At 43.7% G+C, this 15,429-nt stretch overlaps 2 protein-coding genes across 2 annotated transcripts in view; both read right to left on the minus strand.

Moving 5' to 3' along the window:
• Positions 1-2,734, minus strand: part of LOC137545652 (thrombospondin type-1 domain-containing protein 1-like) — a 44,672-nt gene extending 41,938 nt beyond the window's left edge. Inside the window, exon 1 of the mRNA XM_068267112.1 lies at positions 2,562-2,734. The gene's annotated coding sequence lies outside the window, so the exon portion shown is untranslated. The remainder of the gene's footprint in view (positions 1-2,561) is intronic.
• Positions 2,735-11,649: 8,915 nt separating this feature from the next.
• Positions 11,650-15,429, minus strand: part of LOC137544822 (vacuolar protein-sorting-associated protein 36-like) — a 67,816-nt gene continuing 64,036 nt past the window's right edge. The window contains exon 13 of the mRNA XM_068265915.1: positions 11,650-12,804. Coding sequence (XP_068122016.1) covers positions 12,711-12,804 — 94 coding nt within the window. The 3' untranslated portion in view covers positions 11,650-12,710. The remainder of the gene's footprint in view (positions 12,805-15,429) is intronic.

The following is a 15,429-nucleotide window of genomic DNA, read 5'->3' on the forward strand; positions in this document are numbered from 1 at the left end:
AGCAATCTCATCAGATCGACCTAAATTTTCCACCCTGCCAGTTCGATGGAAATCCATCGAAATCGGCCATCGATCGGTCGATTGGCCAACCGATTTGCAAACGATCAATCGATCGATCGGGATCGATCGGTCGGCCAGAAAATCGGCTGAGTGTATGGGCCCCTTTAGACTATGATGGCAGTGGCTGGATAGTGTAATGGTTAGGGGCTCTGTCTCTGACGTAGACCTGGGTTCAAATCTCGGCTCTTCCTGCTCAGTAAGGAGTTCTTTGGGCAAGTCTCCCTAATAATGGTGGCCATACACTTATAGATTTGCAGCAGATTCGACCATCAGACAGATTTCTGGCAGATGCCTGTCAAATTGAATCTGACAGGAATCTATCCGATGTGTGCCACACTCTAGGAACAGATTTCCAATAGATTTCAGAATAAAATCTATTCAAAAATGATCTAAATGCATTATTGCACTATTAAAGTCCCCCATACACTGAGCCGATTAGCGGCCGAACGATCGATGGAAATCGATCGATCGCAAATCGATCGATTTATGGCCAATTTCGATCGATTTCAATCGATCTGACATGCTGGAAAATCTAGGTTGATCTGTTGAGATTGCTTATCATTTTGCCTTGGACCTAATGGAAATTTGATGGCAAAAAAATGCCATCAGATCGATTTTCAATAGATTTCATATTGAAATCTATTGGAAATCTGTTCCTAGTAAAAAAATGTTCCTAAACACATCAGATAGATCAGAAATCTATCTGAAGATCTATCTGCTGCTAATCAACCGAGTGTATGACCACCTTTAGATCCAATGCAACTGTATGGGCCATCAATCTGCTGCCAGCAACAGATTGACCTAGACCATGTTGTCCGATAGATCAAATTGATCGAAATCGATAGCAAAACAATCAATTTGCCGATTTGAAAGAATTGATTTCTGATCGATCGATTCTATAGAATCGATCGATCGATGGCTGAAATCGACCAGTGTACGGGCCCCTTAACACTGCTACTGCCTACTGAGCGTGCTCTAGTACTGCCTCGCAAGCGTTTTAAGTCCAACAGGAGAAAAGAGCTATACAAAAAAAGGAATTATACAAAAAGGAATTACGATAGACATATGACTATGGTAGGAATTAGATGGTGGGCCCCTAGGGACAATTAGGCTCTTTAACGCCAAAAATCACAAAACTCAATCACAAAATGCAAATGCAAACCCGTTTTGAATTTTGTGATTGTCACCAAGTTAACCTCAATAAAAAAAAATAAAAAAATGCAGAATTATGATTGCCTTTTTTGAAAATCAGAATACGCAGCTTTCCCCGATTCCAAGTGTAACTTTACTTTAGTACAAAAAAGGATCCGCAAGCCAGAACAGGATGAGGTAAAAAAAGGGCTGAAATGTTTATTAGAAAAATCCACAGACAAGGCAATAAAATCACAGGATCAACTAACGCGTATCGGGCCTACCATCTGCCCTTAGTCGTAGTACGACTACGACTAAGGGCAGATGGTAGGCCCGATACGCGTTAGTTGATCCTGTGATTTTATTGCCTTGTCTGTGGATTTTTCTAATAAACATTTCAGCCCTTTTTTTACCTCATCCTGTTCTGGCTTGCGGATCCTTTTTTGTACTTCTCTACTACTATGGCCTGGCTTGCCTGATCCTGCACCGACTGGTATGATGGTTAGGGGTAGAGCGTCATGAACCTTCTTACTGCCGTAACTTTACTTTACTTGCGTTTGGAAAATCGCAAGCCTTTCAAAAAACAGAATGTAGCCAGTGGCAAAGTGCAGTTCAGTGACATAACTACGGAGACGACGTAAAGTAGAATATAGGCTAGAATGTTTATAGCTGGTTGGATGGAAAAAGCATATTTAATTGTATTCATGTATTAGGGCTGGTGCACACCGAGCGGCTTTTTCAGCGTTTCTGCAGCCGCTGGCGGCTGCGGATACGCTTGGTCAATGTATCTCAATGGGGTGGTTCACACCAGAGCGGGAGGCGTTTTGCAGAAACGCATACTCCCGGGGTGAGGCATTTTTTGGATTGCGGATGCGTTTCTGCCTCAATGTTAAGTATAGGAAAAACGCAAACGCTTTGAAAAACGCCTGTTCAGAGCGGTTTTGCCGGCGTTTTTGTTACAGAAACTGTTCAGTAACAGCTTTACTGTAACAATACATGAAATCTACTACACCAAAACCGCTACACAAAACCGCAAAATGCTAGCTGAAACGCTACAGAAAAATAAGAAAAAGCGTTTCAAAATCTGCTAGCATTTTGCGGATCTGCTAGCGGGTTTTGGTGTGCACCAGGCCTAAAAGGACATTATGCTTTTAGCAATTTTTTTTTACAGTTTAACTTACCGTAATTAGAACCTACTGCATTGGTACTTTTCAGAAAACAGATTATAAAAAATAAACAAAACCCCCAATGTTTAAATGCAGTTGTCCTTTATACTTCCTATTGCACAAATCAGCAGAGTACTTCAATACTAGAAGAAAATCACAAGCAAGTCTTCACTTGTCAGACCTGTATAATGAAAAGATTCTTACCTGTGCACTACACTGTATCAGCCAATGAGGAGGTCCTTGCTGCATCCCATTGCCTGTGCTGTCAGCTGTGACACTGTGCACTGGATCCACGCTCTCCCCTCATTCACCTGCTGCCCTGCTGCTCCCACACACAGCACAAGCGCACGCATCTCATTAGCACTGCTCTGGCTGCAGCTCTGCTAGAGTGGATAGGAAAGGTTTGATTCAGCAGTCTCCCCAGACAAGCTGCAGCTAATACTATCCCCTCCCTGAAGGAAGGGTGGAGAGGGAAAAGGATGGACTACTCCCCTCTCTGCCTCTATCACAAACTAAGGCAAAGGGGAAACAGAGCAGCATAGACCGGGCCATGCTCCCATTGTGTGGTGGTATATTGTCTCGTCCATACACTGCAATCCCACCAGGAAGTTTAGGCAGGAAACTCACGTAAAAACACGCATCTCTACTGGCTGCTAGCAGCAGTGTTTTTTCTCTTTTTTTAAAAACAAAAACTGAACTTTGGCTTCAAATATGAAAATCCATTCATACCGGGTCATATAAAAGCAGAAGTTTCTCATTTATGGGGCAGATTTATCAAATCCAGTGTAGGGAAAAAAAAGTAGCAAATCTGAAGTCAAATTGCTTAGAACAACCTCCCAGAATCCTTAATCTAGGCATCTGTACCACTTTTGCACATAAGGCTAGCCTTTCCATAAGGGCAAGGGGGGGTCATTGCCCCCCAGCGCTGCCAGGTCCCCCGCGCTCTGCAAGACCCCGACTTCCTCCTTAAAGGGACACTGTAGGGGGGTCAGAGGAAAATGAGTTGAAGTTACTCGGGGCTTCTAATGGTCCCCCGCAGACATCCTGTGCCTGCGCAGCCACTCCCCAATGCTCCGGCCCCGCCTCTGGTTCATTGCTGGAATTTCAGACTTTAAAGTATGAAAACCACTGCGCCTGCGTTGCCGTGTCCTCACTCCCGCTGACATCACCAGAAGCGTACTGCGCAGGCCCAGTATGTGTCTGCACATTAATTCTTAATTCATAAGTTACATTGGGCTAAACTCCCTAACACTGCTACTGCCTACAGAGTCCGCCAGGAGAAAAGCGCAATATACTGTAAATGTTATTTATCTTGTTTTGAAATATGTGATCAATCAAATGGTGTATTGTTGCATCTTTACTAGGTATTTATTTTTCCTAGTTATGGCTTTACGCCCATTGCCATGGCCTGAACAATGGTTAATGAGACAACCTTTGTGCAATTTGATACAAACATTTTAAAATTTCAAATCGAAAGGGAACAATGGATTGAATCTACATTGAATCAGATCTGGAAAGGTCAGTCTAATCACACAATAAATCAGGACTATATGAGCTTAAAGTAGACCTGAACTCAGAACTCCTCTCTGCTCTAAAAGATACACAGCAGCATAATAACCTTTAACCACTTCCCGACCGCCTAACGCACAGAGGCGGCCGGGAAGTGGAGCCCTGAAGGACCGGCTCACCCACAGAGGCGGCGGTCCTTCTAAGGGCATGGGCGGAGCGATCGCGTCATCCGTGACGCGATCCTCCGCCGGCGCCTGTCACCGTTCGCCCGCCGCAACATCCCGCCGGCTATACGGAAGCGCCGGCGGGATGTTAACCCCGCGATCACCGCATACAAAGTGTATAATACACTTTGTAATGTTTACAAAGTGTATTATACAGGCTGCCTCCTGCCCTGGTGGTCCCAGTGTCCGAGGGACCACCAGGGCAGGCTGCAGCCACCCTAGTCTGCACCCAAGCACACTGATTTCTCCCCCCCTGCCCCAGATCGCCCACAGCACCCATCAGACCCCCCCCTGCCCACCCCCCAGACCCCTGTTTGCACCCAATCACCCCCTAATCACCCATCAATCACTCCCTGTCACTATCTGTCAACGCTATTTTTTTTTTTATCTCCCCCCCTGCCCACTGCCCCCTCCTGATCACCCCCCACCCCTCAGATTCTCCCCAGACCCCCCCCCCCCCAGACTCCCACCTGTGTACTGTATGCATCTATCCCCCCTGATCACCTGTCAATCACCCCCTGTCACTGCCACCCATCAATCAGCCCCTAACCTGCCCCTTGCGTTCAATCTGATCACCCACCCACACCAATAGATCGCCCGCAGATCCGACATCAGATCACCACCCAAACGCAGTGTTTACATCTATTCTCTCCTCTAAACACCCACTAATTACCCATCAATCACCCCCTATCACCACCTGTCACTGTTACCCATCAGATCAGACCCTAATCTGCCCCTTGCGGGCACCCAATCACCCGCCTACACGCTCAGATTGCCCTCAGACCCCCCCTTATCAATTCGCCAGTGCAATATTTACATCTGTGCTTCCCTGTAATAACCCACTGATCACCTGTCAATCACCCATCAATCACCCCCAGTCACTGCCACCCATCAATCACCCCCTGTCACTGCCACCCATCAATCAGCCCCTAACCTGCCCCTTGCGGGCAATCTGATCACCCACCCACACCAATAGATCGCCCGCACATCCGACATCAGATCACCACCCAAACGCAGTGTTTACATCTATTCTCTCCTCTAAAACCCACTAATTACCCATCAATCACCCCCTATCACCACCTGTCACTGTTACCCATCAGATCAGACCCTAATCTGCCCCTTGCGGGCACCCAATCACCCGCCTACACGCTCAGATTGCCCTCAGACCCCCCCCTTATCAATTCGCCAGGGCATTATTTACATCTGTCCTTCCCTGTAATAACCCACTGATCACCTGTCAATCACCCATCAATCACCCCCTGTCACTGCCACCCATCAATCAGCCCCTAACCTGCCCCTTGCGGGCAATCTGATCACCCACCCACACCAATAGATCGCCCGCAGATCCGACATCAGATCACCACCCAAGCGCAGTGTTTACATCTATTCTCTCCTCTAAACACCCACTAATTACCCATCAATCACCCCCTATTACCACCTGTCACTGTTACCCATCAGATCAGACCCTAATCTGCCCCTTGCGGGCACCCAATCACCCGCCTACACGCTCAGATTGCCCTCAGACCCCCCCCTTATCAATTCGCCAGTGCATTAGTTACATCTGTTCTTCCCTGTAATAACCCACTGATCACCTGTCAATCACCCATCAATCACCCCCTGTCACTGCCACCCATCAATCACCCCCTGGCACTGCCACCCATCAATCACCCCCTGTCACTGCCACTCATCAATCAGCCCCTAACCTGCCCCTTGCGGCCAATCTGATCACCTACCCACACCAATAGTTCGCTCGCAGATCCGACGTCAGATCACCTCCCAAGGGCAGTGTTTATATCTGTTCTCTACCCTAAACACCCACTAATTACCCATCAATCACCCCCTGTCACTGCTACCTATCAGATTAGACCCCTATCTGCCCCTAGGGCACTCAATCACCCGCCCACACCCTCAGAATGCCCTCAGGCCCCAGCCCTGATCATCTCGCCAGTGTATTGCTTGCATCTATTCCCCCCTCTAATCACACCTTGAGACACCCATCAATCACCTCCTGTCACCCCCTAGCACACCTACCCATCAGATCAGGCCCTAATTTGCCCCGTGTGGGCTCCTGATCACTCGGCCAAACCCTCGGATCCCCCTCAGACCCCCTTCCGATCACCTCCCCAGTGCATTGATTGCATCTATTTTCCCCTCTAACCACCCCCTGAGACACCCATCAATCACCTCCTGTCACCCCCCTAGCACTCCTATCCATCAGATCAGGCCCAATACAACCTGTCATCTAAAAGGCCACCCTGCATATGACCGGTTCCACAAAATTGGCCCCCTCATAGACCACCTGTCATCAAAATTTGCAGATGCTTATACCCCTGAACAGTCATTTTGAGACATTTGGTTTCCAGACTACTCACGGTTTTGGGCCCGTAAAATGCCAGGGCGGTATAGGAACCCCAGAAACGGACCCCATTTTAGAAAAAAGACACCCCAATGTATTCTGTTAGGTGTATGACGAGTTCATAGAAGATTTTATTTTTTGTCAAAAGTTAGCGGAAATTGATTTTTGTTTTTTTTTCACAAAGTGTCATTTTTCACTAACTTGTGACAAAAAAATAAAATCTTCTATGAACTCGCCATACACCTAACGGAATACCTTGGGGTGTCTTCTTTCTAAAATGGGGTCACTTGTGGGGTTCCTATACTGCCCTGGCATTTTAGGGGCCCTAAACCGTGAGGAGTAGTCTAGAAAACAAATGCCTCAAAATGACCTGTGATTAGGACGTTGGGCCCCTTAGCGCACCTAGGCTGCAAAAAAGTGTCACACATGTGGTATCGCCGTACTCAGGAGAAGTAGTATAATGTGTTTTGGGGTGTATTTTTACACATACCCATGCTGGGTGGGAGAAATCTCTCTGTAAATGGACAATTGTGTGTAAAAAAAAAATCAAACAATTGTCATTTACAGAGGTATTTCTCCCACCCAGCATGGGTATGTGTAAAAATACACCCCAAAACACATTATACTACATCTCCCGAGTACGGCGATACCACATGATTGGCACTTTTTTGCAGCCTAACTGCGCTAAGGGGCCCAAAGTCCAATGAGTACCTTTAGGATTTCACAGGTCATTTTTGTTTCAAGACTACTCCTCACGGTTTAGGGCCCCTAAAATGCCAGGGCAGTATAGGAACCCCACAAATGACCCCATTCTAGAAAGAAGACACCCAAACGTATTCCGTTAGGAGTATGGTGAGTTCATAGAAGATTTTATTTTTTGTCACAAGTTAGCGGAAAATGACACTTTGTGAAAAAAAACAATGAAAATCAATTTCCGCTAACTTGTGACAAAAAAATAAAAACTTCTATGAACTCACCATACTCCTAACGGAATACCTTGGGGTGTCTTCTTTCTAAAATGGGGTCATTAGTGGGGTTCCTATACTGCCCTGGCATTTTAGGGGCCCTAAACCGTGAGGAGTAGTCTTGAAACAAAAATGACCTGTGAAATCCTAAAGGTACTCATTGGACTTTGGGCCCTTTAGCGCAGTTAGGGTGCAAAAAAGTGCCACACATGTGGTATCGCCGTACTCGGGAGAAGTAGTACAATGTGTTTTGGGGTGTATTTTTACACATACCCATGCTGGGTGGGAGAAATACCGCTGTAAATGGACAATTGTGTGTAAAAAAATCAAAAGATTGTCATTTACAGAGGTGTTTCTTCCACCCAGCATGGGTATGTGTAAAAATACACCCCAAAACACATTGTACTACTTCTCCCAAGTACGGTGATACCACATGTGTGGCACTTTTTTGCACCCTAAATGCGCTAAAGGGCCCAAAGTCCAATGAGTACCTTTAGGATTTCACAGGTCATTTTGAGAAATTTCGTTTCAAGACTACTCCTCACGGTTTAGGGCCCCTAAAATGCCAGGGCAGTATAGGAACCCCACAAATGACCCCATTTTAGAAAGAAGACACCCCAAGGTATTCCGTTAGTAGTATGGCGAGTTCATAGAAGATTTTATTTTTTGTCACAAGTTAGCGGAAATTGATTTTAATTGTGTTTTTTCACAAAGTGTCATTTTCCGCTAACTTGTGACAAAAAATAAAATTTTCTATGAACTCACCATACTCCTAACGGAATACCTTGGGGTGTCTTCTTTCTAAAATGGGGTCATTAGTGGGGTTCCTATACTGCCCTGGCATTTTAGGGGCCCTAAACCGTGAGGAGTAGTCTTGAAACGAAATTTCTCAAAATGACCTGTGAAATCCTAAAGGTACTCATTGGACTTTGGGCCCTTTAGCACAGTTAGGGTGCAAAAAAGTGCCACACGTGGTACCGCCGTATTTAGGAGAAGTAGTATAATGTGTTTTGGGGTGTATTTTTACACATACCCATGCTGAGTGGGAGAAAGATCTCTGTAAATGGACAATTGTGTGTAAAAAAAATTAACAAATTGTCATTTACAGAGATATTTCTCCCACCCAGCATGGGTATGTGTAAAAATACACCCCAAAACACATTATACTACTTCTCCTGAGTACGGCAATACCACATGTGGCACTTTTTTGCAGCCTAACTGCGCTAAGGGGTCCAAAGTCCAATGAGCACCTTTAGGCTTTACAGGGGTGCTTACAATTTAGCACCCCCCAAAATGTCAGGACAGTAAACACACCCCACAAATGACCCCATTTTGGAAAGTAGACCCTTCAAGGTATTCAGAGAGGGGCATGGTGAGTCCGTGGCAGATTTCATTTTTTTTTTGTCGCAAGTTAGAAGAAATGGAAACTTTTTTTTTTCTTCACAAAGTGTCATTTTCCGCTTACTTGTGACAAAAAATAATATCTTCTATGAACTCACTATGCCTCTCAGTCAATACTTTGGGATGTCTTCTTTCCAAAATGGGGTCATTTGGGGGGTATTTATACTATCCTGGAATTCTAGCCCCTCATGAAACATGACAGGGGGTCAGAAAAGTCATAGATGCTTGAAAATGCGAAAATTCACTTTTTTGCACCATAGTTTGTAAACGCTATAACTTTTACCCAAACCAATAAATATACACTGAATGGGTTTTTTTTTTAATCAAAAACATGTTTGTCCACATTTTTCCCGCTGCATGTATACATAAATTTTACTTTATTTGAAAACTGTCAGCACAGAAAGTTAAAAAAATCATTTTTTTGCCAAAATTCATGTCTTTTTTGATGAATATAATAAAAAGTAAAAATCGCAGGAGCAATCAAATAGCCCCAAAAGAAAGCTTTATTAGTGACAAGAAAAGGAGCCAAAATTCATTTAGGTGGTAGGTTGTATGAGCGAGCAATAAACCGTGAAAGCTGCAGTGGTCTGAATGGAAAAAAAGTGGCCGGTCCTTAAGGGGTAGAAAGCCCTAGGTCCTCAAGTGGTTAAAGAAAACCTGAACTGAAAATTAAAAGTCAAAATAAACATACACAAGTTTTACTTACCTCCCGTGTAATCTACTCCTCAATCTCTTTCTCCTTTCCCGCGTCCTGTTTGTCCACTGTGAACAAGGGATTTCTCCGTCCTCCATTTTAAAAATGGCCATTACCCCATAACAGCTTCCTGGTCAGCACACTGTTAAACAGTAACATCGCCCACTTAAGCCATAGGGAAACATGGACATTACTTGGCACATCAGTTGTCCTCTCAGCTGTAACTGACAGCAACTGATAAATAACTGACAGCAACTGATATATTTCAGTTCTGACAAAATGTTGTCAGAACTGGAAGGTATCATTGTCAGAAGAAAATGGTGAGCTTCTGAGAGGAACTGATGGCAAGGTTGTAATGTAATGTTCATTTGCAGTTACCTCATGTGTTTATTTTAAATAATTTTACTCAGTACAGGTTCCCTTTAAACAAAAAACATTTTTTTGTTCTTTGATATAAATCCTGCAATTAATCTGCACTGTTTCTACTTTCTGATTCATGGAAGCAGACATATTGTTAACATTTTGTGCTTTTAAATGAGCTTACCTGCTATCTCTGCTGTGGCAGTCAGGTGACACAGGGTAGAGATCAAATTACAACTTGTGTTTAGACACAAATGAAGGGAAATGAAACAGGATAAACTCTCTAAATACACACAGGGTGCAGTTCTCTGTTTTCCTTCTGTTCTGTGCAATGGTTCAGGTCCACTTAGTTAGAGGTCAGGGCTTCCTAGGTTGGATTAAAAATTATAATTTTCATAAACTGATACCTTAATTGCCTTGCCTCAGGCAAAGTCATATTTTACATTTCAAAGCAGAAGGAATAATGTGAGAACATTCTTCATAAATATTTGCTAATTATCTTGCAGTAGCTGAATTTCTTGTTCCCCCACCAGGGCAATAGTGCTTCAGGCATGATCTGGACCTCCCTCCGTCACCTTGTGACTTCCTCCTAATTTCACGCTTTGATGAACCTTCAGGCATGATCTGGTCTTGTCCTTCCTCTATCGCCATGTGACTTTTTTCCTTAATATCCACTGAGGGCCTGTTCACACTACAGGCGTTTTCAGCATTTTTTCGCCCGCGTGCAGCTTTTAAAAACGCCTCCCGACCGCGTGGACAATGAATGTCTATGAGAAGGTTCATATCAGCACGGGTAGTGCGCTGTCCATTCAGTAAAGCGTGTACCATTCTTGAGGCGGTTCCGCCTCAGTGAAAGGTATAGGAGCAACGCAAAACGCTCACAAAATCGCTTTAGGTAGTGATTGCATTCGCGTTTTTAAGAATAAATACATTGTATTTATTATTTTCCGTGTCAAAGAGTTCACTTCCTGACCTGCATCAGGGAGTGAATTACAAAACCGCTCGGAAAAACGCTTAGAAAACCGCTAAGAAAAAAAACAAATCCCCCACCCAAGCGCCGGGAATCGAAAAAAAAAATACACCTCAAAAAGAGCCCAATGCAGATGGACACACGAGCCGAACGCAATGTGAACAATGTAAACAGATAGAGATTCAGTTATGTTCTGTACCTCCCTCTGCCATCATGTGACTTTCTTTCATTGAATTCAGTCATAGATGGAGCTTCAGGCATGATCTGGACCTCGCTCCCTACATTACATGCAGCTTGACCGAACCAATTCAAACTTTCACTGAGTTCCAGCAAAGTGTTGGCTTAGCTGATCACCACCGACTGGTTCTGGCAAAAACAGAGTCTGTAGTGGAACTTGAAGTGGACTTAAACCTTGAACTTCCGCTCTGTGCTAAAAGATAAACAACAACATAACCTTTAAAGAAAAAGATTTTTGTTACAGCTTACAGAGCTCTTCTAATAAATCTGTGTCTACTTCCTGGTTTCATGGGACCACAGAAAGAGTTAACCTCCTGTGTTCCTATATTAGCACATAATTGGCACAGTTCAGACAGCTCAAATTACACTTATTATTTGCAGATAAGGGAGAATTAAACAGACTGTTTACTCTAAATACACATAGGGTGGATTTCTCTGTGTTTACCTTCTGTCCTGTGCAACAGTTTAGGTCTGCTTTAAAAACAATAAGGCAGCTAATAAGCTTAGCAAGGACAAGATGATCCAAGCCCTTATTCGAGGACCTCCTCAAACAAAAACTGCTGAAGCTCATTGGTGTTTGATACAAAGATGTTTATTTGCAGATATCAGTTATAACACTGATTTCTTACATTTGCTAACAATCATTCTAATACACCCACACCAATGGGCACCATTTTGCCCTTGATTATAGTTTTCCCCTTGGAGTGAATACATCAGAGATCTCGTTTATGAATCACTACCCTCACCAAATACAGTTTGATGAAAACTGGTATATGTGTTCACCATATCGAGGACAGGGAATGCAAGCTTTACACTAAAATTTAGTTTGTAAAAGACAGAAATATCTGCGTGGGAAACCTGAGATAGAAGCTGCCATCCTCCGATTCTGCAACTACATCCTAGTTTCTTAGAGTTGTCCATCTATAACAGAAGATGTCAAGCTCAACATCATGGCCCCGTTACAAGCATGTAGTGCCCCTTCAGAAAATGGCAGCTTACTTCAGAGACGTATCTCTGGTGCCCTGCTTAATGACAGACTTCCTTTGAAGGACAACTGAAGTGAGAGGGGCATGGAGGCTGCCATGTTTATATCCTTTTAAACAAGACCAGTTGCTTGGCTGCACTGCTAGCTGCAGTGGTGTCTAAATAACACCAGAAACAAGCATGCAACTAATCTTGTCAGATCTGACATAATGTCAGAAACACCTGATCTTCTGCATGCTTGTTCAGGGTCTATAGCTAAAAGTATTAGAGGCAGTGGATCAGCAGGACAGCCAGGCAACCGGTATTGCTTAAAAGGAAATTCATATGGCAGCCTCCATATCCCTCTTGTGTCAGTTGTCCTATAAATTCTAGCATGTTCTACATCAGTCCTTATTTCTTCATCATCTTTCTTTCAGCAATTGTTCAGCCACAGGGAGTCAGTCTCTTTGCTTTACTTCATATTCAGCCAGTCTCTCCACTTCACTTCATATTCCGCAGCAGCAGGAAAGCAGGGGAAGTAACAAATACCAATATTGTTTTTTATTAACTGTCCTTTTCATGATCAGTTAGGGAAATGACCTTGTAAAGTCCACTGCAAAGGACATATTTGACATGAGTTCTCAGCTTCCTCTCGACAGATTTCCAAACAGTTTCTAAGTCTGAGTCAAAAACCGATTGGGATAAAAGCGCAATCCTTCCACGGAGTCATCCCGGCACAGATGTCCCATATTTTCTGCAAGCAAAAGTCTAGAAACAACAGCAATAGTACAGTTAGAATTGTATAATAAAGCCCTAGTTCACCTCCCAGATATTATATTTTAGCAGAGTTGAAAAAATAACTATACTACTCCTCACACAATTTTCATATTTGAGGCAGCTGTTCCAGAAAAATTCTCTTTGAAACATTAAGTCACGTGAACTGTACACAAACACACAGAGCCATCATCTGATCCCACCCACCTCTTCCCTCTACTTCTCAGTGATTACTGCTTTGCGCCCAGCACAGCAAGCAGGTACCTGCACTATTTTGCAGGGTTCCACAACGCTTACTGTCACCTTTCGTGTGGGAAGGTGTACTAGACAGGAGTAGACAATGAAACTGTTGAGCTGCAGTGCTGGTCACAAAAAGATCATCTCTCTCTCAAGAGCAACACAGAGAAGATCTATTTAAAGTGAAAGGGTAGCTAACTAGTACAGCCTCCCCATCTCTACTTGACTGCCACCTGTGTATGATGATGTATGAGTGGGGTTATAGACTACTGCTCTGGCCAGCCAAGCTGCATCTGACACAGGAAGTCAACTCAACAGCGGAAACAACAACCAAATAAAAGGCGAAAAAAAAAGAAAGAAAACAAACAAACAAAATAAGCATTAACGCAGGGGTCAGGAACCTTTTTGTCTGAGAGAGCCATACAAGCCACATTTTAAAATGTAATTCCATGAGAGCCATAGAATATGTTTCAAACTGGGACAGTAGGGCTCACATACCTGTTGCCATGGTGATGTGTATACAGTCCATCCGCCGGGCAGCGGAAGTGTCAGACACGTCTTCAGCTTCTCTTGGGTTTCAGCAACATCAGCAATTTCCCAGAGAGCCAGACAGGAGAAATACTGACTAACAGCTTGTGCAATCAGCTAGCTGACTTGAGGGTTGATTCACTTTGTAGGACGGGATCCCTGCCCTTTGGCCCAATAGGCTACCTGTTAAGTGATAGGCAGCTTATTGGGCCAATCAAAGTGCGGGGATCTCGCTCTACGAAGTCATCGGACCTGACAGGATCCAGAGTGAGGCAATTGGAGCAGATGTTCGTTTTGGGGTAGCGCAAGTAAGTTAGTAGTGCTTGTTACACCAGTAGCGTGCACTACTTTGAAAATGTTACTTGCGCTGCCACACTAAGCTGCGCTGCTTGAGCAGTGTAGCTTAGTGAATCAACCCCTACTGATTTGTATGTGAGACAGATGTAACCATCAAAAGAGCCACATCTGGCTCCTAAGCCTAGGTTCCCCACCACCTGCATTAATGGTTTATGTGCAATTCACAAAACAACATGCCTTACAAAATATAATCTATTCCAATATCAAAGGGAGGTCTTGTGAATTTTATTTCTGATGCAAAAAACAAGTCTGAACAAGGGCTTCAATCCAAAAAAGTACTCTCACACAAGTCACTTCAATAACTTGTACTACGGTAGCTCTGCTAATGGGGAGATACTCAGATAGATAAGACTTTAGGTACTAGATTCAGAGAAAACCCACAGCTAATATCTGATTAAACAGATATTCTCAGTGCACCTGCCAGATCTACAGGCGGGGAGTTTTGTCTGGACATTCTGCTTACATTTGTGCTTCTGCATTATTTGCTTCCCTTGAAGACTGGACTGTATAAATACAAGGAACTTACATGAACTATAGGGGTGCTCAGCACAAATGGATGTGTTATGAACAAACAAGACATTACTGAATACCCCTGGGACTTTAAACAGGTTGGAATGTAAGAGAGTCTAAATGAAGTACACTTTAGAGGCCCAGAACTGGATATCCCAGTCACCAAATATTAGGGGGAAATGGAACAAAGGCATTATCTAAAATGTATTAGATTGCTGTTTCATATGCATTTGTATGCTGTTCATTGATTTATTTTTAGATGGTTAAGACTGGTTCTCTTTTAAAGGCCAATTTACATTTTTCAACCAGTGAAAAGACTTTGTAACTGGCATACTCGCCATACATTTTCTTATAAACAGATTATTCTGGGATACAGTAGTTGGCATCTGCTGATTAGGGCATTTTGCATCTTGCACAAAACTCTGATTAAAGTGAACCAGAGACGAAGCACCCTCATGTATTTTACCATATATATAAGTGGGAACATTAGAGAAAACACATACCATGCTTTCTGTGTCATTCTGCACTGCACAGCTTGTTTCTTATCAGACCTGATAAAATCCCCGACTGAGCATTCAGTCTGGCTTTGCTATAATGACTCAGCTATAATGATTCCTGAGCAGAGCCAGCAGGGGGCAGGCTTGGACTTGAAAAGACATGAGAGAACACAGACTGAGCTATAAATATTCCTGAGCAAAGCCAGACTGAATGCTCATTCGGGAATTTTATCAGGGCTGCTAAAAAAACAAGCTGTGCAGTGCAGAATGAAACAGAAAGCATGGTATATGTTTTCTCTAATGCTCCCACTGATCTATATGGTAAAATACATGAGGGTGCTTTGTTTCTGGTTCCCTTTAAGAGCTAAAGCAGGCCATACACTATTTAGATATGTTAAACAATCTAACCCTGCTCTCATCTTATCTATTGCTTACTTTCATATCAACTTGCAACACCCAATATAAGATGAAGAATCACCTGCCCCATGTA

The sequence above is a fragment of the Hyperolius riggenbachi genome, chromosome 2, assembly GCF_040937935.1.
Source record: "Hyperolius riggenbachi isolate aHypRig1 chromosome 2, aHypRig1.pri, whole genome shotgun sequence".
Lineage (NCBI taxonomy): Eukaryota > Metazoa > Chordata > Amphibia > Anura > Hyperoliidae > Hyperolius > Hyperolius riggenbachi.